This window comes from Thunnus maccoyii, chromosome 17 (assembly GCF_910596095.1).
Source record: "Thunnus maccoyii chromosome 17, fThuMac1.1, whole genome shotgun sequence".
NCBI lineage: Eukaryota > Metazoa > Chordata > Actinopteri > Scombriformes > Scombridae > Thunnus > Thunnus maccoyii.
Genome location: NC_056549.1, coordinates 22,982,138 through 23,009,334, shown reverse-complemented (window position 1 = coordinate 23,009,334; position 27,197 = coordinate 22,982,138). Strand labels below are relative to the sequence as shown.

Genomic DNA, 27,197 nt, shown 5'->3' with positions numbered 1-27,197 from the left:
CAACTGTTACTTTTAGTCTATGTACTGCTACCATTACTGTTTTCTACCACTAACCTGCTCCAGCACATAGCAAGAAAAATAACCTTAAATATGCAGTTTCACTATTCAAACAGTAAAATACTTGAAGTGAGGAGGGGGCTGTCTGAGTTTGGGGTCCAGTAAAAGCTGAACCAACCACACATTGAATACATGAGTTATGGGAATCGTGGGTGTTTGGCAGGACATCCTGTCATTTCTCCCCATAAATATGAAATTGAATGTCAGTGACAGAGCTGGAACTGCTCCCTGCAGGGGAAGTCTGTCCTGATTTGTTCTGCCAGATCGCTCTGGCGCTCTCAGTGTCACTGCTAACATTGTTATTTTGGCTGAATGGGTCGGCCTTTTGCCCTCCTGCACATTACAGCGTCATTTGCCAATGTTTTATCCTCTATCACACATACACTGCATAAAATCTATTGTTAACACGCTCTTCACCTTATTGACCAGGTGGTAAACAGCAGGTATTACTATAAGAATTACTGCTATTACTGGTCTCTTAAAGTAATTTGTCATTTGTTCAAAGCATAGACTCTATACAAAGATGGGCGTAGTGAGGTGTGATGTCACCTGTTGGTTTGCGTTGGAGCTGGTTTGAAGCCCAGAGTTGCAGCTTATGGCTGGTGCCATCTTTTCTGTTTAGAGCCAGGACCCTCCAAATAAGGAGTGTGGGGTGTTGCCTTTCATGCTCTGGAAACATGCCCCACTACTTGAAAAGTAAAAGTGGCAATTACCATGGTTTGAGGTTGAAGCCAGTGCGGAAGTAAGTGCAATGTCACTGACGGCTGCCAGATGCTCCAACCGACTCCTGTTCAAAATGCATCAACTTCTTTCCAGAAATAATAAATTAGTATGTTTTTTAACAAGTCATTATGGTCTCAATCTCTTAATTCAGGCCCTCTAATAAGTGTGCTGGTGGTCATTTGTAAATTATTGCTCTGTTAATAAGATTTGAAGACTTATGGTAGCTTTGATGTCTGCTGTGTGGGTGTTGATTGACAGCTGTGATTGGCAGCTGGTTCACCTGCTGCTCACCCCGGCCCCGAGACTCGCACTGAGTCAGACTGTTGTCGCAATATTTGATAGCACAATTTAGCTGAAGTAGCTAATGTTAGCCTAGTTAGCCAAGTGTGTACTGCTTGGTGTTCCCAGTAAGCTAGCATTAGCTTGGGTCTGAGGTAGCAGGGCGTGTTTCCAGAGTGGGAAAGGCAACACGCCACACTCCTTATTTGGAAGGTCCTGGCTCCAAATAGAAAAGATGGTGCCGACCATAAACTGCGACTCTGGGCTTCACAATGACTGCAATGCAAACCAATGAGTGATGTCACATCTCACTACGTCCATCTATATATACATTTTATGCCTCGGACAGAAGTTAACGCTAGCTTACTGGGAAAACCTCCGACCAGTGCACACTTAGTGTAATGTTAGCTACTTTAGCTAAATTGTGCTAACACAGCAGATATGTTAATCAAGTGACATTAAACTTAGTGAAATATTGTGACAATAGCCCGACTCAGTGAGTCCCGGAGCCGGGAAGAGCAAATCTTATTAAAGGCTCAATAATTTCTAAAATTACCACCAGCACACTAATTAGAGGGCCCACATTTAGCAACTGAGACCACAATGACTCATTGAAAAAACTGATTGACTTAGTATTTGTAAAGAGAAGTTGACACCTTTTGAATGAGGGTCAGTTGGAGCATCTAGCGGCCATGGGTGGCATCAGGTTCAAGGTGAGCGGAGCCAAGCTTTGAATTATGTGATGTCACTAAACTCAATATATCAATAAAAATGATAAAAGTGTAAGATGATTCTGCCTTAAAAGATGCAACCCTATCCCTGTCCTGGGAAGAAGTCTAATCAGGAAAAATAAGTGAAAACACCTGTGTGGGTGAGCCGCAGGTGTGCAGTGTCTTTTGCTGCTTTAGGTCACAGCTATTCTGGCCTCGAACGAATGAAACAAGAAATAATTCAACATAGTAAAGAGTACAGTAAAAGCCAGATAAAAGCAGTTTGCTTTTACAGTCTAGTGTCGCCTTTTTCTCTGTGAAAAACTGAGATGAAGCTCAGACTTTGAGTCTTGTGTAGATGTGTATGAATAACTATTTGAGTTATTAAAATGTACAAAGCTATCAAAAGAACCATTATACAGTTTTGCAGTATGTTTTGTGACAGCTACGAATAACTATGCCATCTACTAAAATAAAAGTCTAGTGCAAACTATGACTGTGAAAGTATTCCTATTATGTTGTGATTTATTTTCCATACGACGCAGCCTGCAGACAGCATCTAATTAGCTGGAGAAGCTCAGTTCCTCAGTCACGAACAAGCTACAAAGCAAATTCCAGACACCCGTTTGACTTTAATATCCTCACCAACTGGAGCGACACATTCCTATTTTATGAAAACTTTACAACGATATCAGAACAAAGGCCCTTTCCACAAGCAGACTAATTACTTAGCACAGCAGTGCAAAACACTCGGAACTCAATGCATTTTATTTAGAGAACACTGTCATGCCTTTGACTGAAGATGAGAAAAATGTACTCAGTTTAAAAAAACATCTGCTGGTCTCTCTTTTTCCTGTGTAGTTTATAGAAGGAATTTGTGCACCACCCAGTGTTGAGAGAGCAGACTTTAATAAAAAAAAAGATGACTGGATTGAAACAAAGATTTCAAACTGTATAACTACTGTAAGTGAATGCACAATTAAAGCCCATTACCTTACATAATTGTTATGTATGTACGCAGGCTTTTAAGTTTTGTACTTAGACTGACTTAGACTCTTTCATAAGTAAAACAATTGTTGACCTTTTTTATTTTTATTAATCTCATAAACGTATGGATCATAAGTTTGAATAAAATATGGAACCACAGTGATTTTCTTATTTAATCCATGAAAGGAACATATTCATCATTACATATTTGAATATATTTATTTATTATTCGTTAATCTCTCCTGCAACAGAAGAGCTTGTGCACATTGTGTTTACATCTTTGCTGGAATAAGACCAGTATGAGTGTGGTTCTTCCAGGAAGCGCTGACTCTACAGCAGGGTGCTGAGTCATAACCCAGATGGATGCCCTAAGAGGTCAAATTCTCTAATGAGAGGAAACCTGGCTTAACTATAGAGCTCTGACATGCATCCTCAGCCAAGTCCCACACAAAGTGACATTTAAAAAATATGTTTCTCACACTGAAAGTGTAGTTTTTAGTATAGGAAGTTTGTTAAATGTGTTTCTGTTAAATCACAGTATACCTACAATGCATCAATTTTACTGATTACATTTCTTCATATTTACTATAAGCCTGTAACACTGATGCATCACTCTTTTCATTTTACATAACAATGTTTGGTACAATTATCTCTTGATATATGTTAATTACTGTAGAATAAAAACAGCCTCAAATGCTGGAAATCAATATTTGTGTTGGATCATGTCTTCGTGTGATTGATTTTTAATCTTGTTGGTTTCGAAGAAGATGTTCAGCCTGCGAAAACAAAATACAACAGCTGCGTCAATTCCCTGATGTTTAAAAGAGCCGGTTTGGTTAAACATCAGCTGAGGATCTACAATATATAAGAAGGTGTATTGATACCAAAAAGTCGACAGGGTCCTCTGGTTTGATCTTGCAGCACTCTAACATGGCCTCAGTGAGCGAGGGCATCACATACTTCATCAGGTAGTTCCTCAGAGGAAGACAGCGAGCTTCCAGCAGCTCGTATTCCTGCCTCTTCACCTCCGACAAATTCTTCTGCTAATGAAGAATAATAAAAGAACTGACAACACGTTGATATGTCACAGTTGGAAAAGCACAGGTGTAATCAATAACAAATAATGGTTGCCTTCAATCTAACTGTTTCAGTTCCAGGGCCCTGGTGTTCTGCATGCTGGATCACTGTTACATAACAGAGCCATTGTTAATGTTATTAGTAACACCTACTTTGCTTTTATTAAACTGACTTATCAAACGGCCAAAGCAAGTTTTTTTTTTATTTTCAATTTCATCAATGGCTTATGTGTGTTCACATAAGTCATTGATCACAGCCTGATCACAACAGAAACGTCTTTACATCAACATTATATAAACTTATGGGATCATATGAATATAAGAATAACTGAATAATTGAGTAGAAATGAATATATTAATTTAAAGTAAAGTTTTTCTTCCCTCCACAGGACACTGATACATAATTATTGATGTATAAGCACACACATACATACTGTACAGTTTTATCTTTTTCTCATGTGTTTCGTTCCTACTATATGGGTTATATTTTAATATTATATATTATATATGCATTTTTCTCTGTGTTTTAGATTTTGTTGTTTTTGACTTATATGGTCCTGAAACCCTGCATCGTTTCACATTTATATAACTGAATGTAATTGAATATTGATTTGCCCCAAAAGTTTACTGCATCACAGTGGAGTACATTTTTTTGTATGTTTGTTTGTTTTTGTTTTTTTGCATAAATTCATTCTAGAAACCTACTTCTACCACAGTTAGTAGCCACTCCAGTAAAGAATGCATCTATTCTATCTCTTCTTCTTCTTAGATTACACATCCTCTCTCTTGTACTGTATTGTGTAACCTATCCCAATGACGCATGGCAATCAGTTTATCACTTCCATCTGTGATTGTATCATGCAACATGTATCTCTCTTACCCACTCCTCATACTGAGCAGCCATTTCAGCTAGTGTAGCCTCATTCCTGCGTTTCTTCTCAGCAGCTTCAGTGGCCAGTTTCTGCTTCCTCTCTTCCTCTTGTCGTCTGTCCTCCTCCTCCTGCTCCTCTGGACTGAGGCCGTAGTTCTTGGGAATCCCCACCATCTCAGTGATCTTGTTCATAATGTCTATGTACTCTGGATCATCTGTGTTGACTTCTGGAGAGGAACAAGACACACTCACTGTAAAGAACCATCGCTAAGAGTGGCAGCTTCTACAAATCTCTCAACTGCATCTTATGTCGTTTGCAATTGCATATTGCCTTATGGTACAAACTCAGATTGATTAATGACACAGAAAAGGAAGATGGCTGTGTTTCCAGGGCCACCAGTGCTGAATCTTCACCAATCTTTAATCTTAATACGCCAGATACTGTCAGAAACATCACTTACAACAAGTTTATCATCTTCAACAGAAAATGTCTTTGAAAAATGAAGCAGTGGGGTTTATGGAAAATCTTGTCAAGTCATTTCAAGACCAACAACACCACCAGTGCAATAATAACCTCACATTTGTCATAGTCACACAGTAAAATGTACAACAAAGCACTGTTAAACACACAAATACTCTCAGCGATCACACTGTTACCTTTCATTTCATTTTCTAGATCTGAGATACTTTTAAATATCGTGTTTGTGCATTGCTATTTATGCATTTTGTAATAATAAAATTGTTTCTTTATTGCAGTCTGAATCCCATTTTGCTCTGATATATACATCATGGCTTTAAGGACATTACCAATATGTTCTGGGTGAATCTCAAGCTCATCAAAGTAGTCCAGCAGGGTTTCCTCAGCGTCACTCAGTTGTTTGTATCTCATCAGACGAGAGATAAACTCGTCCTGGGTGTAGCGCATTTTCTCTGCCACACTCTGTGGAAGTCCTTGTACTCTTTTTGTCAGGAAATCATCAGAGGCATTTAATGCAAATACATGCTCTGTAAAACATAAAACAAGTGTGATCAGATGATGCTTCAACCAAAATGTTTTGTATTATTAATTATGAGGAGAGTATTGGTAAGTTAGTTAGACTGTTGTGGTGAATTAATATTATGAGTAAATTAATAACCTGGAGTGATCTTCTTGTTGTACACAGGGGTTCTGGACATCAAATCTCGGTTCTCCATTTCTTCATCTGAACAATAAAAACGGTTCATACACTTTAGGGCAGTAAATATTATTAAATATTATATTGCAATTAGATTAATGGATTAAACTCACCAGAGAAAATCAACTTTGCTTGCTCATAAGTCTTAGGGAAGCCATCGAGAACAAATCCATGGTTCCTACATGGCTTTGAATTCAGCTTTTCTTGCAAAATGTCAAAAACTAGATGGTCAGCGAGTCGACCTAAAGGACCAAAATAGTGAGACACTAAAAGACTCTGTGGAATAACAACCCATCAATAATTCAACTTAGTAAAATGACCTTATAGAAATGGGTTAAGTTTTTCTGGTCATGTCTCCTTCACACATTTTATGGAGTAATAACTTAACTTTTTAAATGCTGTTAATGAACCAAAATAAAATTTCTACTTTGTTGTTTTTTGAGTCTGGCACAATACCAACAGAACATATATGTACATATATACATATATTTTGTATGAGGAGACAACAGACGAGATGAGGAGAGACTGGTAACACCACTCTGTGCGTTTATATCTAACCTGCATTCATTTCCATGCTTTTGTTGATATTTTCCAGTTGTGTCTGTGCAGCAGCCACCACCTCTTCACTGACATATTCAGGGTCAGCTCCATTCACTATTTCCTTCTGTAGCATATAGAGAGAAACATAAAAAAGGACAATAAATGTGAAAAAATGACATTACAGATGTCGTGCAAATTTCAAAATACAGCCAAATATGAAATGCATCTAGTTTTAAAAGATAATTAATTTCCACAAGAGGGCAGCATGTTTCCTTTTGTTATGTTACAGCAGTGAGAGACAAATGAAGATCTTTGCATTCACTAACCAGTTGTGCAGTCTTTTCTTCAATGACCTCTTTGATCATGATGTGGTGTATTTGGTAATGCTTACAGAGCTTCTCTGCAACAGTGGTTTTACCCACAGCTGGAGGTCCAACAAGGCAGATCCTAATTGGCTACAGACATACAGTAGATGGGAAAAGGGGATATCTGGTTTAATTCATGAGTCATGGGACCTTTTTTATTGTGTACCAGTGTTGGGACATCTCTTGAACACTCTGGCCCTTCAGACTTGCTGAACAGGTTTTCCAGTGTAACAGTGGCTGCTATTAAGGCTTATATGTATCTAATAGCAATTCAATTCTTCATTTGATGGACTTGAACACTTACAAGTAGCTGCCTGGTGTCTTTGTATTCTTCCACAATACTCTCCATGTTCTCAACCATCCCAGTTTCAGACGTCCAGCGGAGGTTGAAGGAGTCTTTTATAATAAAAGCATCCAGGCGGAGGTTGATACTTAGGTATTCCAGTTCCTCTGGCTGAGATGAGAAACACAAACTTTGTCTGCCTTAGTGAGCCAAGAGCATGCAGAGTTTCATGACTAGCACAGACAACCCAGTCAATTTTATGTTTGTGGCCCTGACCAACTCTCAGTCAAAGCCAGAGAAAAACTCTGAGCCTAGAGCCAGCATTGTCATCCTGGATATAAAATCTAGCAAATGGATTGAGCAGAATAGTTTAGACTGTACTCTAAAACTCAGTTGGGTATTCTAACTAAAAAAAAAAAAAGAGTCTGTAAAAGAAGCCTGGAGATGCTTGATCATAGTGATAAATATTAACTGGGCATGGAAAAACTCATGAATGATAACCCAGACTAGATTCTAAGTTACATGAAATAAGAAAAAATAATCACATACTGCACCTTAAAGGCGATCATGGTGATGGCTTCCTGTTCTGGTACTTTGTTAATTTCCCCTGGCCCAAGTACATCGCTTATCATCTAAAGGGTCAAGTGTCAGAGAGAGTTATTTATCAGGTTTTTTTTCTATTTTTTATCATTTTGCTTGTTAGTTCACAGTAGAGTGATAAGAAACATGTGGAGAGAAAGAGTCACCAGTGTACCCTACAGTAATATTTTTACTACACTACTACTTTAATGTACATTCTTATTCATGACGAGGTTACCTTTACAATCTCCTCCAAAGTGTTCTTGGAATCGTTGACGGCAAGAATGTACTTTGACTTTGGCTTGAGTTGAATGATGTTTTGTATCACCCTGAAAACGGATCACACAGTCAGTCCAGCGCTGCACTAATTGTCTCAACAAACAAATTATATATGCCGAAGTACAGTAAATCAAGATCACCCTGCAAGGTCATATACGTGAATCGTGGGGATGAAATTTGTGCCTTCTCCAAATACAGGAACTTTTGGATACAGCATCAACCAAGACACCTGTTAGAAAATACAAAATGCTAATTATACAGACAGTACAAAAAGAAATACTGTGTCACATTGATTAGGTTAATATCTACCTTGAAAAAGAAGTGGAAGAGGTTCTCTCCCTTTCCATACTGAAGACCAGCAGTTACAACATAGCCAGTAAGCTTGGCCTTTTTCTGTAAGATTGTAAAAATCAAAGAACAGAAGCTAAATTCAGCTTAACTCATTTTGTGGTGCTGGTATTCTCTGAACATTTTAATATTGCTAATGATGAAGTTGGGAGTGTTGGAGTATTTTTTGAGTATATTGAATTTTTTATCACAATAATCTACTTACACCTCTGCCCAGTTTGAGCACAAGTTTCTCCAGGTTGTTGTGGTTTCTGAAACTGGGATGCGGCCTTCTTCTTCTGTACTCTTCTTCTGTTAACAGAACATCTGTTTCATCCTGAGGAGAGAAACTGTAATGATGCTAGTGAAACTTTATGCATTGGGCAATTAGCGAAAATTTTCTCCAGGCTTACCGGATTTTGTGGCTTGGTCATGGCCCACGTCATCACTGTCGAGACTAAGATGAACATTTTCCGACTCTTGAAGTTCTCCATCTCAGCCTGAAGAGCTGTTTATTAAAAAAAAGAAAAAAAGTACAGGGAGGATACATGAAACAGCAATACTGTTTTTTTCCACCTAAAAAACAGAGCTCCACCCATCACTCTCCTTCTCTGTGCCCAAAACTTTGATCCATGCTTTCATAACATCCACAATTGACTACTGCATTCTTTATGGCATACTTAATAAACTCCAGTACATCCAGAGGGCTGCTGCTCAACTGCTCACCCACCCCCGCTCTTGTGACCACATCGCCCCTGTCCTCCAGAACCTCCACTGGCTCCCTGTCCCACAACGGCTCCAATTCAAAGTCCTTCTCCTCACTCACAAAGCCTCCATAACCAGGCCCCCTCCTACCTTACCAACCTACTCCACCACCACACTCCCTCCCACAGCCTTCGCTCCTCTGATGCCAACCTCCTGTTTCCACCACTCAGGACCAAGCACCAGACCTGGGGCAACAGAGCCTTCTCCATTGCTGCCCCCTCAATCTGGAACTCTCTCCCCAAACACATCCGAAACTGCACCGATCTGTCCATGTTCAAATCACTTATCAAAACTCACCTTTTCACAACTGCTTTTAACGTGTGATTAAAGTTGTGTTAGCCTATATGTTTTTAGTGTGTTGTTTTTATGATCATTTTAGCTTAAGTAAAGTGTGTTTGAGTGCCCTGAAAAGCACTCTATAAATAAAATGTAGGCCTCCAAGTTATAAGCTGACCTCACTCCCTTACCTGTGAGTGCCCATGTTGCCTCTTCAATCTGCTGTTGTGTTGCATTTTCTGAGATGTTGTACACCACCACATCACACTCCAGCAGGTGCTGAAGAAGCTCATCTCGGGTTGGTGACTGCAGAGAACATTGTACACCCTGTTAAACATTGTCTTTTATTTGCATCTTCCACAGATAGACATACATAACTCTGTTATACTGTAGTCCCTGTACGGAGTGGTGAAAAAAAGTATTCAGACCCTTTACTTAAGTAAATGTATCAATGCCACACTATAAATACTTAAATACAAGTAAAACATATTTACATTACACATTACATTACATATTTACTTAAGTAAAAGTACTCAAGAATTCAGACGTAAAAGTTCTTATTCTGCAGACTAGCCCCTTCTTAAATCTTATATTGTTATATTATGGCGCTGTGGTGGGTTAATAGTTCAGTTTGTCAGAGTTTGTTACAGTTCAGCAGAGAAACAGCTTAACTGTTAATAGTTTTATACTAGTTTTTTACTCTTAGACTCACCGTGTATTGCTCTAGCAGAGAGCTTGCTCTCTCGTCTGTGGAGGAAGAGGACACAGTCGCGACTATTTGGAAAGCTGGTTGACCTCCAGGGGAGGCTGACGGCTCCTCTGCTTCGGCATCTTCAGATGTCTCTCCGCATGTTGATAAAAACTGTGGAAGACAAACTGCAGTTTTAGCGTTAACTGGCGAAAGACCGCTCAGTTTAAACGAACAATATACTTTTTTTTTTTTTACCTTACCTTAGCGATGTGCTTGGAGGAATACCTGTCGACGTCGTTGACAAAAATACGTTTGGGACGGGTTTGTTGGTTTTTGTCTCCCATTTTAAAAAGATGACGGTTGCAGTGATGCTTTGAGCTTTTGTAGCAATGATTAAATCTATAACAACTGTGAATGTAATACTAATAGTCTAAGTACATTAGTAGAAATGACAGATTTGTGGCTAAAAAAACATCAGAACTTATTCCTTGCTGTGTTCTTCTCCGTTACTATGGACTCCTGTGGTTGCTAAGGTCGCAGCCAATGAAATGCTCCATTCGGTTGGAACGTAATCATCACGTCACATCACGTAACGTGTTAAAGACATCATCAGTCCCACTTTATGGTCCCACAGATATGAACTAATATTTTCTCGTCCAGACCTGGTCCAGACTGAACCAACTTTTTTTTGTAAAGGCCAGTGGTAATATTCAGATCATTAAAAATACCCTATTACAAATATGTCTTGGATTTAAATGATTTAGCTTATATAGGCCCACTGTTTGATAGTGTTCTATGAAATGTGTCATATTTTATAAACTGATAACATGTTTTGCAGTGGTGAAATGCAACTAAGTAAATGTATTCAAGTGCTGGTCTTTTAGGTACTTGTACTTAACTTGAGTATTTCCATTTTATGCTGCTTTGTACGTCTCCACTTTTCAGAGGGAAATATTCTACTTCCTAATCCACTACTTGTATTTGCCACTAGTTGTTTTTCAGATAAAGATTTTACATAAAATTATATATTTAAGTATTCTCACTTTTGTTTAAATTGTCCGCTCTTTTCTTTTAAATTTTGTTGTGCACTTTGAGCTGCATTAGTGTGTGAATGGTGTTATATAAACACATGTATTATTATTGTTATTATTATTATTGTTGTTGTTGTTGTTGTTGTTGTTGTTGTTGAAAAAACATATGATAAACCTGTATAATATGATGCAGTAACTTTATTAGTAATCTATCCAAAGTATCTAAAATTGGCTCCACATTGATGAACTACAACCTTAAAATGCTCTTATGTATATTTTTTAGTGATAAAAACAAACAAACAACATAATATACTATAATATTATAACACTCTTAAAGAAACCAGTCTGAAGAATGGGTATTTTTACTTTTGGCACTGTAAGTACATTTTGCTGATAATACTGCCATACTTTTTTAATGACTTTGACTTGTAATGGAGTATTTTTAGACTATTTCTATTATTACTTAAGTAAAGGATCTGAATACTTCTTCCACCACTGATGTTTTGTATGTAAAATCTTAATCTGTAAAGTAACCAGTAATTCCATGAAAAGTAGGCAACAATGTTTCCCGCTGAAATCTAGTGGAGTAGAGGTATAAAGTATAAAATGGAAATACTCAAGTAAAGCAGAATCTCAAAATTGTACTTGAGTACAGTTCTTGAGTAAATGTACCTAGTTACATTCCACCACCATAATAAGCACAAAGGTCAAGGAAGGACAACCAGCCTGTTGGTTCTGATTATGATGATAGTTATATAACTTACTGTACCTATTATGCAATAATCGACTTAGGTTTCATTAATTCATTTATCAGTAGATAGAGTGCTTTATTGATTCTATTAAGAAATGGTAAATACCATTCATTCACTGTGGCACATCATGTTCTGATGTCATGGTTCTGTCCAAGTCTGGTTCTGTGTCCCTCCACCAGTCCACCAGATGCCCTCAGACTTTTCTGCCTGTTTAATACTGGACTGAGCGGGAAGAAGGACAGATAAGAGGTTGCAGTTTATATTTAAGGACCACTTGAGATACTGTTGCTCGCTATATTGACTTGTAGGAACTAAGTGCTAAAGTGAATTGAAACACTAGTTATGTTATTCAGAGCTGCAGTTGTCTTTTAGTCCAATTTACGTTGTTATAACAGCCTTAATATGCAAACCACTCTGCTTGACAGACTGATTTATTCATGTTTTTGTCAACAGCAATGTATGCTGGAGTTTATTTTGCTGCGTGTGCTCGATGTGACTTGTGCACTTATTTAAGTTGTGTTCATGTGAGTTCTGGGACGGTTTGTGCATGGTTATATTGTGTTTTCTGGGTCTTTTTTATTTTTTGTTTGCTCTGAGTTTCCCTTTTGTGTTCCTGTGCTCCACACCTGCTCTGCATCAAGCCTCGTTCGCCCTGGCCTGCTCCCTGTGTCTTCCCAGCCAATCAGCTCCTTTCTTTTTCTCCTGTTTCACCTGCATCTCATCCCCTCATCAGTTTAATTTATATTTAAATCCTGGTTTTCAGTTAGGTTTTGTTGGATCCTCTGTTCTCTTTGTTCAGTCTTGTTCTGTATACTTCTGTTTCTGGTTTGTTCTGTCAACTTTGCTTTGCCTGCACCAACGTAGAATAAAGAAGTTATTTTTCAGCTTTGCTCTGCCTAGTCTCCTGCGTTTGGGTCCACCTGTTCCGCTCTCTTTATACTGAGTCTAATGTGAACTCCAAGATTGAAAAGTTGGGCTTACCATCTTGTTTTACCATCTTGCCATGCTGGCATTAATTGAAGATTAAGGGTGACAGTTAGATTGTCAATTTACAGTCTTGATATACCTACTAAATTAAGGATGATATAAGGAGTTAAAATATGAAATTTGTGTACTCTGTGTAATATCTGTATATCCCTTATTGTGCTTATTTTATACAGTGTCACTATAGTATTCCTGTAATGCTGCTGTAATTCTCCTGTATGAACTGCAAATTTAAAACCACAGACCCCTCATGGTGCAAGACAATGGAGCACTGACATGGAAACTTTCAAAGCACCCCATATATTTATAGAGCTGACATTATCTGAGAAACTGCTGGCAGTGCTTGATGGTGTCTGCTCTACACAGGTCTCAGCACTCAGTAAAACACACCCTGTCATATATTCAAAGCACAGAGATACCGAGGAAAGCTGCTCAGAGGATGTTTGGTTGGTTCTTGCCATGTATAGTAAACCTCTGAATGTTTGGTAACTAGTTGTTTTTTGATCAGTGTTGACCATTTAGCTGACTATTATAGGATTTGTTTCATCAAGGCAATGATATTCCTGGAATTCCTGGAATATCATGGAATTCTGAGAGGTGGTTTCAAAACAGGGCATATAAAGGAATTTCATCAGTTTCAACAGGACATTTTACAAATGGGTCACTTTTTGGGAAAAGGCTGCAAATCATGATTATTTTCATCATGGATTAAGTTCTCAATTATTCTTTCAATGTATCATTTAGTCTATGAAATGTTTATTTATATTTGCCAATTTTGCTTTAATAAATAACTTGTAAAATGTGTGGATCATTGATTAATCTTCTGTCCATTAATCAATTGATTAATCAACTAATTTAAATGTATTTTACAACATACAGGTTGTTCACAAAATGTATTCACACATTCATTTTATATGTGATGGTTCTATAGAAAGCAGATACAGTAGTTCATCCAAACAAACCAGAGAAGACGAAAATCATGGGGTGATGACAGCATTTTGACTTAAAATACATTAAAGAGTCATAACTGCTGTCACATTTCTCATATCTCCTCTCATCCTCGTTGTGTAATTATTTACAAATGCAAAATGGCTTCTGATGTGATTGTTCTGATTAACATGTCAACCAGCATGCAGTTTGTCAAATGCTGCTGATCCATCAGCTGTTCACAGCAGGCATGTGGCAAATTACGTTGACGCCTGTTAGTGCCAAGGACAACGCTGCTCAACAAGATTGTTCACTGTCACTGACTGTTTGTGAAATTCACTCCTCTGCAGTGACAGTTTATAATTAATCATCTGCTGTTATGATATAGAGCAGTCAGACAACAGGTGTCAAAGGTTTTCAAAGAACTAGAGAAAGAAATTGGAACTTGTTAAAAAGCAAACACACTTCAATCTGTAGTATCTCATAGTCTGAAGGTTGCGTCATTTGGACATTTATCTTTGTGGTAGTGTAATGATGTGATAGAAGGTAATGAGGTGGATTAAAAAGAAAAAATAGAAAAATGTCTTAAGTTTTAACCAAAAGATTCAATAAGCAATAGATTTGATGTGCCAAATGTGCAGAAAACGTGGTACAAAATACACCAGCTTCTGTAAAAACACATGGTGTAAATGGTAAACAAACCACTGCCTAAGGAGGATTGACTGTTAAAGAGCAATTGTTGCTAACAGCTGAAGTGTGTACATGTGTGTGTATGTGTGGGAGGAGGAGGAGGAGGAGGAGGAGGAGGAGGAGAGTTATGGGGGGGGGCAGCTGTCCAGACAGACAAACCGTGTGCTTCCTACATTCCCATATAAGGACAAATATCCCTCAAAATCATGACCCATTTAAGAGCAATCTGCTTTATCCTGATAAAGACTTGGTGATAAAGAGAGGGCTCTGCCAAAAGGTGCTTCATTGACTTGAAGGGAGCTGTTGACAAAACACAGAACCATTTTCAGCCAGAGCGACACTGCTTTTTCCTCACTAATGTGAAGCAATTGTCCCTTTACTGAAGAGAGAAGCTGTGCCAAGCAAACTATTATAACACTTATAGCAATTACTTCAATCTTGCATTTGTTTGGTTTGGTGTAAATTCAAATCAACATTGGACTGTGACTGATGTGAAAATCAAATGTGAAACAGCAGTCAAGGCGTCACCAAGCAGTATAAAAATCAGTCAAGCAAGCTGTAAATGATACCAAGATGTTCTATTTTTTTTTGAACATACATGTTTTTTATGATGATGTATTTTATGAGATTGCTCTTTTGCGATCAACTGGAAATTCATGACCTGTAGAAACAGTTTTTTCAGACCATCAGAGGGTAGAAGGAATCCTGCAGGACTGTGTTGACTGACTCTTTCCTGCCGCCGCTGCTGCTGCTGCTGCTGTAAAAAGGTATATATAGAATCCTCTGTGTGGCCAGAAGAACAACATTGAGTGATATGATCAGACATAATCCATGTGAAGTACATCCATCTCTGGTTTCCTCATCTTTCTCTTTGGTATGGCTGATATCTGGGTGACTTCATCACTGCAGAAAATACACAAAGCTTCATGTCCGGTATGCAATTAATACACCATTCCTGTGTTGACTTCAGCTTAAATTACCTAAAACTACAGTTTATGAAGCTATGCACACTTACTGGGTTAAAATTTTATCCAGTTTGGGTCAATACAGCACCAACACTGTATGGGGTTAATATTACCCAGAAAGCCACTCAAGACAAGGGATTCTTTTAACCCAGCTTTAGTATTATTTTTTATTTTACTGTTGGGTAATTTACCCAAACTAAAGCTTGTTATAATCTGCTCTACTCTTTTTAAACTTACGTCGCAGTTTGTTATTGATTGTTAATAACTTGTGTATCGTTTGTATGTCATGTGCACATCGTTTTGTACAAGAAATATTACATTTGTGACAGTTTTTAGCTGAAGATTGGATCAAAATAACAGATTACTGCTGGATAAAGTTAACTCTATGTTGTCTAGGTGCTATATTGACCCAGACTGGGTAAAATTTGAACCCACTGATTTTTAGTGTGTATATTGTTCTCTCTTTTTTGCAATATTGTTGTATCGTGTAATGTTTCATATGTTGTCTGTCTTTTTCTGGGTGACTAAGATCATAGGGTCAATTGATTTTTACATGCCCCTCTTTACAAGACACAAAATCCTTTACAGACTCTAGCAACTCACCAGGAAAGTCACCTGAAACTTTCTTAAACAAAATGATCAAACAGTCAAGATATAAGATATAAAGGAAATGCTGTTACATAAAAGCTAGGAATAGAAATAGACAAGTAGGTTAGTAGCGTGTGCTGTAATGTACCTCACACATGGCTACAAATGGAATATTTCAAAATGTTGATGGTGTGGGGGGTATTTACATTCTTATTACGCTCCCAGACCAGCCCACTGGCCTGATACTGCCCCAGCATGGAGACACAGGTCCGACAAGATGACGAATATGGAGCCTGAGCTCTGGCTGATCTAACGGCAGTCTGTAGCTACAGGCAGCCACTGGCACCTGTTAGACTCCATTTCCCTAAAAGGAGAGACTGGAGCCAATCAGAGCTGAGAACCAGCCTCATCGCAGCCTGCACAGGCCATCCCAGGGATCTGTCGTCTGGTGGAGGTCTGGTCCCTGGCCTTAGCTCCCTCCCATCTACCCACCCCCCCATCCCTCCTCTTACAATATCGCCTCTCAGCTGTCTGGCATGTTTTTGGCCCCCCTCCACATGCCATGACACCGGCAAACTGTGACAGGCAGGTCCCCCTAGACGGCTCCTTAATCAGATTGCTCAGACAAGATCTCACATTACAATCACACCCCTCCTATCACCCATATCCCCAGTGCCCAGTTTGAGCTTAGTCATATTAGCACATCCTTAGGGATCCTGAAGGGCAGCACCAGAAAGTGCAAGTGGCAGAAAGATGCTGCTATGTATGACACAGGATTTCAAACTACTGTAGTTGATGGTATTGCAGCTAAAAAGTTCTCTAAGTGTCCTGAACTTTCTGTTGCATTAAATTTAAAATGCATTAAAGTAATATTAAAAAACCGGTTGATAAAACTCAAAATCCACAAAAAATATATCCAAACCATTGATATATTGTCTCAAATGTCAATATTGTGATTTAAAGATATCACAGAGCTCAGTCACACTGAAATTAATATCAAAGTGGGAATATTTGTAAAATATAACCCAACTTTTCAGTGTTTTATCATTGAACCATCTGTAATGGCAACAGTCTTCATGAAACTTCCCACCACTCTCTCCTTGGCCATCCATCTCCAAGGCAACACCTCTCCAGTTTGGTGGCGTCCCTGACACAGGATCCACTTTACTGAACCATTTTACTCAGCAGCACTTATTTGGGCTTGTGTGAACTCCTGAGCCCGCCCACTGGCCCTCAACCTCAGGACGCCGAGACATATTTAAGGACCCCCTTGCACCCTCGCCCTTTGTCCCAGTGGAAACTCCAGTCTTGTGGTTACAACTTGGTGAGTCCCTTTGCAATCTCATTGCTGTGTTTCAGCTGTTTTGCTTTTTGGACTGAAGGGAACGGGGAGGATGGGTAGATACTGCTGCTGCTGCTGCTGCTGCTGTAGGACATATAACTGCTGCAACATGGAGTTATTTTACAGTGTGGTCACTAGACAGGGGAAAGTTCTGTGTTTCTGTGACCAGAGTAGATGATTTGTTGGTGGGAGAAGGATGAGGGCTGAGCATAAGAGAGGAGGAAGAGAAGAGAGAAAGAGAGAGCACAGGAAAATTGGTGGTGTGAAATAATTTAGATTGTTGCAATTGATTGACAAGTCATCCAGATTCAAGACAGTGACCTTCACTAAGCAGACTGGGAGAGGATCTGAGGTTTAGGATGCTGTGGAGTTGCAGGCATACAGCTCTAACTCAGCTTAGATACAGCCTGAAGAAGAGCTTTTGAATTCTGATTGAGTTTTAGATTAGTTCATATTAAATTTGACCACTTTTATACCAAAAGCAATGTGTGACACAATATTTTCCATAGCAAAGATGAAAACTCTCTGAAATAGCATTGTTGTACTGTTGGAGGCTGAAAACTCGCACTGAAACCCACACTAATTTAGATCTAGTCTGCCTATCTTGGCCAGGACACTGTTGACAAAGAGATTTTTAATCTCATTGGGGCTTTCTTGGTTAAATAAGTTATTTAATGGCAGGGTGGAAACTTAGGACACAAATGGCTTCTTAAATAACTTGCACAACTTTTTGAATGAAAAGACTATGTTTAGTTGTATGCAAGTATATTGTCAATAAAGTTGAACTGAACTTAGTTGAATTAAATTAATGAATGAAATATGCCTACAAAGTGAAGTTTATTTATTTATCTGTATTTATTCATAGGGGACAATGTGCATTAATTGACACTGACGTTTTAACAACATCAGTGTAAATGTGCCAGGGTTAACTCAATAGCTAATTTGCATCCGTAGTCCTGACGGGACAAAATATTGACAAATGGATAGAACACTTCATACATAGGTGAGTTTCCAGCAACATAAGTGTGAAAACTGGAGAAAATGTATCACAAGTCAAACTTGATTATGAGTTTCTTGTGCAATGGATGCCATTTACTGGCATATTTTTCATAGTTGATAAATATTTAACTATATTGGCCCAATATATGTGAATAAGCCTTGTAGGACAACTTCAGAGATGTGATTATAGAGTGAACGGAAGGTGAACATTTTGATTTTAATGGTATCTTCTATAGTAAAACCATTGTCAGCTCGTTGAGACACATTGATGCTGTCCTATTGCTTTAAAAGTTTCATGCAGAGCACTGAGGCTAAGAACATTGCAATAAATGAATTTACAGATGTTGATTTTCATGGGGAAGCCTGATGCTGGCACTTGGGATGCAGGCTGTGGCCAGAAAGCCTGGAAAGATCTCAGCACATGGTCTGGCTCCAAACAGAGGAGTCATCTATGTGGCGACAGCTGAGGAGAGTCCCAGGCCAACCACTGCCACTTGTCAAAAGACACACCGCCTCAGCTGTTAACTGGCTCGGGCTTAACGATGAGATACAGAGGAGGGGTTGTTGGGGCAGAAGGGGGTGACAAGGGTCCCGAGGCTGAAAATAGAACAGTGAGTGTGTGCGGGGGGTTGAGCCATGTCCCATTTTGGCTTTTCAGGCAGCTGTGAGACAAGTGAGAGGAGATTAGAGCACTCAGAAGTGTCTTCATACTAAACATAGTGCTACATTGCTTCTCAGCATTGCATTACTTTGTTTTATGATGTGAAATGATCTTCCACATAGACTTTAGATGGAAGTATTAGGCATTTAAACTTGATAGAGGTCTTATTTCCTGATTGTGTGTTTTGCAAACCACCATGGTCAATAAAAGTGAAATCTTGTTAAAAGCTTAAAAGTAGCTTACAATGCTGAGTGTGGTGATGTCCAGTGTATCAAATTATCACAAACTAAGATTTTGCCTGTGTTTCCATCTCGTTGTTCATATAGAAGGCCACCCCAGAAAAGACCAAACATGTGTGACGACGACGAGACCACCGCCCTGGTGTGCGACAACGGCTCTGGCCTGGTCAAGGCTGGGTTTGCCGGTGATGACGCTCCCCGCGCTGTCTTCCCATCCATTGTTGGACGCCCCCGTCACCAGGTTAGAATACTGAAAAGACAAGAGATTTCTGAAAGATACATTTCTTTGTAGTTATATCACAGGCTGTCTGTGTGTCTGTCTGGTTCCTGAGATTCTGAGATGTGTTTGCTTTGTTCTCAGGGTGTGATGGTGGGTATGGGTCAGAAGGACAGCTATGTGGGAGATGAGGCTCAGAGCAAGAGGGGTATCCTGACTCTGAAGTACCCCATCGAGCACGGCATCATCACCAACTGGGACGACATGGAGAAGGTGAGAAGTGGGGATATGTAGAAAAACACCTCAGTAGGTTTTTCTTTTAGTTTGTGATTGGATTCTGAGTTATTTTACATCCACTGACAAGTTCCTGATCCCCTGTCTTGCTGTTACAGATCTGGCACCACACCTTCTACAATGAGCTCCGTGTGGCCCCTGAGGAGCACCCCACCCTGCTGACTGAGGCCCCCCTCAACCCCAAGGCCAACAGGGAAAAGATGACCCAGATCATGTTTGAGACCTTCAACGTCCCTGCCATGTACGTGGCCATCCAGGCTGTGCTGTCCCTGTACGCCTCCGGTCGTACCACCGGTGAGTTTCCGCCAAGAACTTAAACTCGTCCAATAAACATTTTCATTTTGTTCCATCATCTGACAATTGTTCTTTTTTTCTTGACAGGTATTGTGTTGGACTCCGGTGATGGTGTGACCCACAATGTGCCCATCTATGAGGGTTATGCTCTGCCCCACGCCATCATGCGTCTGGATCTGGCTGGTCGCGACCTGACTGACTATCTGATGAAGATCCTGACTGAGCGTGGCTATTCCTTCGTCACAACTGGTAAGAGGGCCCCAACAGGACACCTCGACAATTAACTGGAAGCAAAAATTTAATTACTTTCCGAACTAATAATGTACCTTATTACACTTGTTTAATTAACGATTTTCTACTTTAAATACTTAACTGGTAAAAGTAACATAATATTTATGCACTTTTACTTAGCCTAAGTATAATTTAAATGCAGGACTTTTATTTGTAATGGAGTATTTTCTCATTGAGGTATTGCTACTTTTACTTAAGGATCTATGTACTTCTTCCATCACTGCCACACAGTGCATATTTGCAGACTCATTTATTCACTGAAACCTTCCTTCTTCCAGCTGAGCGTGAGATCGTGCGTGACATCAAGGAGAAGCTGTGCTACGTCGCCCTGGACTTTGAGAACGAGATGGCCACCGCCGCCTCCTCATCCTCCCTGGAGAAGAGCTACGAGCTGCCCGACGGTCAGGTCATCACCATCGGCAACGAGCGTTTCCGCTGCCCCGAGACCCTGTTCCAGCCTTCCTTCATCGGTGAGTCATGATACCCAGCATCTAGAGTTACTGACTCCCCCTGAGCGCCTCACATTATGCAAGTCATATTCATAAGTGATTATGTTACATGTATACAACTGAATAGATTTGTTGCAACTCATGAGTTTACTCCACCTAGTGGCCAAAAGGAGGTAACAGCCTTGTTAGTACACAAAACATTTTATGAGACAATAAAAACAATTCGACTGAAAAATGTTAATTAATTTTGCTTGTTGGTCTATTGTTTACACACAACTGGGAGAGGGATCCCTCCTCTGTGGCTCTTCCTGAGCTTTCTTCCATTTTTTCCCAGTTAAATGTTTTTTTCCCTATTAGATTTTTTCCACTACTAGTTAGAATTGAAAGATAAGAGATGTATTGCTGTACAGACTGTAAAGCCCCCTGAGATTAATTTGTGATTTGCGATATTTTGGGTTATAGAAATAAAAGTTGACTTGATGAAAGGTATAAGTGGTTAAAAAAATCACATACTCTACTTATTTTATATTTTTTGTTTTTATTTGATTCTATTTTTCCAAGAAAGCCCATCCATTCTTGTAAATATTTCCATCCTGTTCGCACACATTTACCGCCAGCCATATACACACTCAATGTTTTTGTAATATGTTGTATTGTGACCCTGATGATGACAGAAAAGCCAAAAAGGCGTTCGTTATACTGCAAGTGTTGCCGGAGTTTTGACCTCTTCTGTAGCCCACATTCACCTTTTCTCATCTCACCTGCTCAGGTATGGAGTCTGCCGGCATCCATGAGACCGCATACAACAGCATCATGAAGTGCGACATTGACATCCGTAAGGACCTGTACGCCAACAATGTGCTGTCCGGTGGTACCACCATGTACCCTGGTATTGCTGACCGTATGCAGAAGGAGATCACCGCCCTGGCCCCCAGCACCATGAAGATCAAGGTGAGCCCCTGTAGTGCAGCACTGACTGGTTAAATTGGCAAGAAGTGCCCAAAATCTCAATATGTTGCTCCTGGTTCTCCTACCAACCTCTACCTCTGCTCTTTTCTCCTATCTAGATCATTGCTCCCCCTGAGAGGAAATACTCCGTCTGGATCGGCGGCTCCATCCTGGCCTCTCTGTCCACCTTCCAGCAGATGTGGATCAGCAAGCAGGAGTACGATGAGGCAGGCCCCTCCATCGTCCACAGGAAGTGCTTCTAAATCTCCAAGCAGCACCAAAAAGACAAAACGAAACAGCCCAACCCCATACCAACTGCACCAGCTTTCCTTCCATCTGTATTTCTACTGTGCCCTTTGCTGTATATACATGTACTGTTGTAATAAAAATAGTTGCTTTTAACAGTAATCTTAAGTGTTGGAGTCTGACTCAATATACAGGTAACAAGCTTTTCCATGAACTTACTTTAAGATGTCTACAGGCCTGTTGACTCCTGATTCTTTACATTCTTTCAACATCCGATTTGAATTCTGACCCAAACTGTTAATGATTAAGAATACACTTTCAACACAAATGGAGTTGTCAGCAGAACACAAGTTACTTTAAAGTTTGACACTTGAGTAGTGCGTTCATTCAATTTTTTGCAGGGTTAGATGAAAAGATTGATAATTGTGCACTAAACATGCAGTCCATAGGTCAAAAATCCATCTAATAGCACATCTAAAGCTGACAAATAAACACATTTTGTCTTGTTTGTTTAATTCATACAAAAACTGAAGTTTTTTTTAACTCAAGGACGCAGCTACTGGAGTCTTGTCGTCATTGAAGGCTGTCAGGCAGCCAGCAGAGGCTCAAGGATGTTACTGCTCCAAGACAAAGTCCAACTTGTCATTTTTACACTTCAGTTTTAGCACAGATTAAAAAAACAAGATATAGCATGTTAATTTGTGATCTTTAGTGGCACTGGAAGGCAGATTTTTTTTTTCTTTACACCTTGGACAGAGCAAAGCTAGCTGTTTCCCCTTGTTTCCAGTCTTTATACTAAGCTGAGCTATCATCCAGCCTCATATTAATAGATACATATGACAGTGGTATTGATATTCTCTCTTCTCTTCAAACTCTTTGCAACTGTGCTTCCAAAAGTGTCAAGCTATTCCTTATATGAAGTTTTTTTTTCTTAATACCATGTGTGAAAAAAATCCTTTATTTATTAACCTGTTTAGATGAAACTATCATAAAATCAGGTGCTGAGATTAGATTATAATTAAAGGATAAAAACTCTTAAAGTATTAAGAACAAGTTGATGTCACAAATAATAGTTGTTCCTAATGAAAACTACAAGTGTTGCTGGAGTTTTTACCCTTTAAAACTGTGTTTCCTTCTCCATGCACCTTGCAAGTAGGTGGAAATGAACCAGGAACCCTCCCACTCTAATTAAATCATACATACACAACAGAGAGAAAATGATGCGTTTTCAGATTCAGCCAGATTAGTGTGGACACAATCATCTTTTTCACAAAAGTCTCACAGTTTACTATGGTGGAGTTACATATTTTGTCCTTTACCATATCATTCCCAGTACATTCAGCAAATCTGAGAAATGAAATCTGTGGTGAAAGTAATTTCCTAGTTAAAAGCTCATTTCCACCACCTTCTCTGCGTGACCTGAATGCAGCACTTTGCCACCTGTGCCACAGGTGATATAGATGAGCATAATAAAGCCCGCCTCCTTGATTCACTAGTTTACCGAGCGAGCAGCAGAGATTATGGTGTCACAGTCATAGTTTTAGTGATATTTAAATCATGACGATTACAGATAGGAATGTAATTCGGTTTCACCTTCAAAACATTCATGGGATAACTGTGAAGACATTTGAGAAGAAAAAGGAGAGACTGTTCATCAGTGGCACAAAGATCTTTGGTGTTCCTCTGGAAAATTTAGCAAGACGCTACATTCCTGAGTTTGGTCTGGTACCCTGGTGAGTGTGAACAGCAGGATTAGGATGTTTATGAGATTACCTCAGACAACAGTTTTGAGCATGTTTTGTGTCTCAGCTTTTTGGTGGATGCTTGCTCATTTCTTCTGGAGCGTGCTGGGACTGTGGGCCTGTTCAGGAAACCAGGCTCTCTTCCTCGCATTAAGACCCTCAGGGTAGGATTTTGACTTTTTTAAATTGTATAAATATAATCTCTACTTGAGCAACAGCACCATCTAGTGGTTTGCGCTCAAACTTTACCTCAATGAGATAATATGAACAAATTTCTGTGATGCAACATGTTATTACTGATGTGACAGTTTATTCTTGCCAGACATAAATCATCCTTCTTGTATCTGGTTTCAGGCCAAGCTGAATTGCGGAGAAGGCTGTCTACCCACAGCCCTCCCTAATGACGTGGCCACTCTCATCAAACAGTTTTGCAGGGAGCTGCCTGAGCCTTTGTTCCCCTCTGAGCTCCATGCAGCTCTTCTCAAGGCCCAGGCACTGCCCGCCCCGCAGGACAGGACCTCTGCCCTCCAGCTGCTGTCCTGTTTGCTACCTGCCAGAAACTCCTCCTGTCTGCATTACCTGTTTGACTTCCTCTCCAAAGTTTCCAAGAGGTTTGAGACAATACTAATGATATGGGAATATTAAGAGAAAGTACTCCAGTCCATACAAATTTCAGACTGGGTACGTGTAGTCTACTTTTATCAGTGCACTGGAATAAATGAGAGCAAATCACAACCAGGCAAACAGGAAGTCAACTTCACCACAAATGGAACAAAGCTAAATTTGCAGCTTAATGCCTGAAACAGAAGCTGAAGTTTTGAATTTTAAGAAATAATTATTGTTTTATCACTAACTGCTATCTCTGCTGTGCCAACATGTGACCAAACCTGTCAGTGATGTACAGTAGCTTTGCCCTGTTGTTATATATTACCAGCAAAGTGAAAACTTTAACTACTTAATGTCAGAAAAAACTGGATTTTAAGTAGCTGAACTACTTCATATCACCCATAATTCAGACTGACAGTTCTGTATCGCTTTCCTCGCAGTGTCTAATGATCTTTTAGTAACCCAGTTTAAAAGTACTGTAAAATCAGTTTTATTCAGTAGTAGTAGTATTATTCATATCCACATGTTTAATTGAGATGGTTCTATAATCTGTACAACATAGCACAACACTGTCTGTCCTTAGACCTTTCAATTAGAAAGAAAAACTCCACAAAAAGTCTGGATCTATCATTATTTTTGTATGTAGTGATAGTGCTTCACTGAACTGTTTCAGAAATTATCACATTATTGCTATTTTTGAGACAAAAAGGTGATTCATGAGTACAATCAGCACTCATCCAAATTGTACTTTTAGGTTATCTAACTAGTAAAAAAGATGTCATTGATATGTTATATGAATGATATGAATATCATATAACATCATCATATGAATGATAAACATTTTTTGCCTGTTGGATCATTGGAGCACATTTCAAAACGTGGCCTCTTTATCTCTGTCTGAGAGGTATTGACAAATAATGATTCATTGGTCCTTGATTGATAAAGAAGAAAGGCATTCGGCAGTGACTTTTAAAATCTTTTCATGATCATGGCTTTGATACTGATGTCAACAATTGACTTGGGTGGGATTTTTAAGCTTTGCAGGCCCGTGATGCTATTTATTTCTAATTAGCAGCTAGCATGTTTGGCTTAAAATTATTTCCTTTTCCCTTTTTTATTACTAAAAATTACTGGATGTTCTACAGACTTTTACCATTTCATGTGTTGCTCAGATGCACTGAAAACTTGATGACCAGCTCCAACCTCGCTACAGTCTTTGTTCCATGTCTTTTACCGCCTCCCAACAAGGCAGAGATGTCTGAAAGGCGCCTCGAACTCAGAGTTCTCGTCCTGCGCAGCTTCATTGAGAATCCACATTTATTTGGTAACAAACCAATCAGTCGGTGTTGACACTGTTCTGTAATTAATGGTATTTTTATGTTTTGGACATCTGCAATGTTATGATCTTAACTATATTTATTAGGTGTGATTCCTAAGGCTGTCATGGATAGTATGGAATTTCTGACGAACTTCCATCTTCCGAAAGACACAAAGAAAGGACAGAGAAAGAGACACAGTTTTAGAGGTAAAACATGTAGATAAACAACACAAACTGTATTATCATCTTTGTTTCTCCCCTGAAAGCCTCCTGTGAGCTCTGTAATTGTATTTTCTCAAATACATGTAGTGATGCGGTCTGTGAAGACCGTACCATGGATTCAAGGGAGGTCAAAGGTCAGACCACCAGTCTCTGAGCAGAGCCAGGGGTCCACATCAACAGAAAAACCAACCCTCAGGAGAAGTGTTGGTCTGGAGACCTTCCCCAATCTACTGCTATTTAGGACCTGCATGCCTTGTGCAGGTATATACAAGATGAAGATAGAAACACACAGCAGTGGAAGGAAATGTTTATTTTTGTATGAAATGTGATTTTATAATAAATTGTTTATAGAAGACGGTTTCAGACCTGCAGCAGCTGCCTTGGATGGCTCCAGTCCTCCTGGCAAAGAGGGATGCAAGACACCACATGAGAGATTAAAAAGGTAAATTATGTTAATTAGAAGTCCTTTTTACACAGAAGACATATTATGTCGCAGTGGGAAAAGCAAATGTGTAAATAATACAAGTAATGATGCCTCAATTCCATTTTGCTGCTTCAGTCCAGGGTCCTGGTGTGTTGCATGCTGACTGTCTGTCATGAGCTGATGAGACACTAGAATAGAGCAGAGCCATTGTTAATGTTATTCCTGTGCTTTTCCTACTATGACAAGTCAAAATATCTGCTGTGAAAAATGGCAATTTCACAAGATTTACAAGGAATCAGAGTTAAAACTTGAGAATGTAAATTACAAAATGTAAAATTGGCCAATGCTTCATGGAATTTTGAAATATTGTCACTTTTTAGTCAAAGGTATCACGCTAAAGATCACAATATTAAATACCACAGCTGTGAGTGATAACCCAGGTAGCATCACATTATGCACAACATGTTCAGTTTTTTTTGTTTTTTTTTGAAGTAATCAACAAATATTGGTTTTTAAGCATGAAGGAATTCTGAAATTGTGCCTTTGTGTTGACTATCTCAGTGGCTTCATATTAAAAACATCACAACATCACTAGTCTAATTCACATAATCTGATGTTTACAGTTTTCTGTCTGTTTTGTTGGCAGAGATCTGCGTTTGGCTAATTTCTCTAGGTTCACCAGAGGACACGATGCAGATGGCTCTCCTGTACTCACCGCTATGGGGAAACTGCAGCTCACACCTTGGAGGAGACGCTCTTCTCTCTAAAGTATTAAGTAGTCATGTTGATTGCCCGACGTGATCAGTGCTGATAGATCAGTTTTGGTACATTGTCCTAGATCAGAGCACTTAGTAATATTTTAACAGTCTACATTTTAATAAATTTATGTATTTCACTGTTTTTATCAAAATGTTTAAACTTTTTTTCCTCACTTTTTCTCACTCACATCTTTAATGCAAAGCAAGGATCCAAAGTCAAAATGCCA

The 27,197-nt window shown here is 39.3% G+C and overlaps 3 protein-coding genes and 1 long non-coding RNA gene across 7 annotated transcripts; 2 read left to right on the top strand and 2 right to left on the bottom strand.

The window, feature by feature from the left end:
- Positions 1–2,956: 2,956 nt before the first annotated feature.
- On the bottom strand, positions 2,957–10,514 carry ak7a (adenylate kinase 7a). Of its 2 annotated transcripts, none has more exons than XM_042389569.1 (18): positions 10,244–10,514; positions 10,005–10,154; positions 9,484–9,598; positions 8,665–8,759; positions 8,478–8,588; positions 8,234–8,317; positions 8,065–8,153; positions 7,884–7,974; positions 7,621–7,698; positions 7,088–7,237; positions 6,745–6,873; positions 6,437–6,542; positions 5,992–6,120; positions 5,840–5,905; positions 5,511–5,708; positions 4,713–4,930; positions 3,641–3,799; positions 2,957–3,532 (listed from the first exon to the last, which is right to left on the bottom strand). In XM_042389569.1, exons 1-18 carry the CDS (start codon positions 10,325–10,327, stop codon positions 3,500–3,502), a joined length of 2,085 nt encoding a protein of 694 aa, XP_042245503.1. In that variant the 5' UTR covers positions 10,328–10,514; the 3' UTR covers positions 2,957–3,499. The 2 variants fall into 2 exon arrangements, with proteins under 2 accessions (XP_042245503.1, XP_042245502.1); XM_042389568.1 differs by having other exon boundaries at positions 3,641–3,796.
- Positions 10,515–17,142: 6,628 nt separating this feature from the next.
- actc1a (actin alpha cardiac muscle 1a) lies at positions 17,143–22,062 on the top strand. The gene is made up of 8 exons (XM_042390272.1): positions 17,143–17,244; positions 19,249–19,402; positions 19,523–19,651; positions 19,771–19,966; positions 20,054–20,215; positions 20,536–20,727; positions 21,476–21,657; positions 21,774–22,062. The coding sequence occupies exons 2-8, from the start codon at positions 19,274–19,276 to the stop codon at positions 21,915–21,917; spliced, it is 1,134 nt and encodes a 377-aa protein (XP_042246206.1). The 5' UTR covers positions 17,143–17,244; positions 19,249–19,273; the 3' UTR covers positions 21,918–22,062.
- On the bottom strand, positions 18,454–19,276 carry LOC121882214. Its single transcript, XR_006092047.1, has 2 exons — positions 19,166–19,276; positions 18,454–18,923 (listed from the first exon to the last, which is right to left on the bottom strand). It is a non-coding gene; the product is annotated as an uncharacterized LOC121882214 (long non-coding RNA).
- Positions 22,063–23,379: 1,317 nt separating the features above from the next.
- Positions 23,380–27,122, top strand: LOC121882874 (rho GTPase-activating protein 11A-like). 3 transcript variants are annotated; one of them, XM_042391368.1, is made up of 8 exons: positions 23,380–23,633; positions 23,710–23,806; positions 23,997–24,253; positions 25,394–25,572; positions 25,672–25,773; positions 25,876–26,049; positions 26,143–26,230; positions 26,859–27,122. In XM_042391368.1, exons 1-8 carry the CDS (start codon positions 23,458–23,460, stop codon positions 26,977–26,979), a joined length of 1,194 nt encoding a protein of 397 aa, XP_042247302.1. In that variant the 5' UTR covers positions 23,380–23,457; the 3' UTR covers positions 26,980–27,122. The 3 variants fall into 3 exon arrangements, with proteins under 3 accessions (XP_042247302.1, XP_042247301.1, XP_042247303.1); XM_042391367.1 differs by having other exon boundaries at positions 26,140–26,230; XM_042391369.1 differs by having other exon boundaries at positions 23,381–23,633; positions 25,421–25,572; positions 26,140–26,230.
- Positions 27,123–27,197: the final 75 nt, after the last annotated feature.

What these genes read in the sequence shown, in the direction of transcription:
- ak7a (XM_042389569.1), bottom strand. Translation starts at nt 10,327, where the DNA reads ATGGGAGACAAAAACCAACAAACCCGTCCCAAACGTATTTTTGTCAAC. An exon ending in AAGACACCAGGCAGCTACTT is followed by an intron (nt 6,874 to 7,087) that starts GTAAGTGTTCAA and finishes GTATGTCTGTAG; the next exon opens with CCAATTAGGATCTGCCTTGT. An exon ending in CTGCTCAGTATGAGGAGTGG is followed by an intron (nt 3,800 to 4,712) that starts GTAAGAGAGATA and finishes ATTCTTCATTAG; the next exon opens with CAGAAGAATTTGTCGGAGGT.
- actc1a (XM_042390272.1), top strand. Translation starts at nt 19,274, where the DNA reads ATGTGTGACGACGACGAGACCACCGCCCTGGTGTGCGACAACGGCTCT. An exon ending in ACTGGGACGACATGGAGAAG is followed by an intron (nt 19,652 to 19,770) that starts GTGAGAAGTGGG and finishes TTGCTGTTACAG; the next exon opens with ATCTGGCACCACACCTTCTA. An exon ending in GTTCCAGCCTTCCTTCATCG is followed by an intron (nt 20,728 to 21,475) that starts GTGAGTCATGAT and finishes TCACCTGCTCAG; the next exon opens with GTATGGAGTCTGCCGGCATC.
- LOC121882874 (XM_042391367.1), top strand. Translation starts at nt 23,458, where the DNA reads ATGACGATTACAGATAGGAATGTAATTCGGTTTCACCTTCAAAACATT. An exon ending in CTCGCATTAAGACCCTCAGG is followed by an intron (nt 23,807 to 23,996) that starts GTAGGATTTTGA and finishes ATCTGGTTTCAG; the next exon opens with GCCAAGCTGAATTGCGGAGA. An exon ending in AAAGAGACACAGTTTTAGAG is followed by an intron (nt 25,774 to 25,875) that starts GTAAAACATGTA and finishes AAATACATGTAG; the next exon opens with TGATGCGGTCTGTGAAGACC.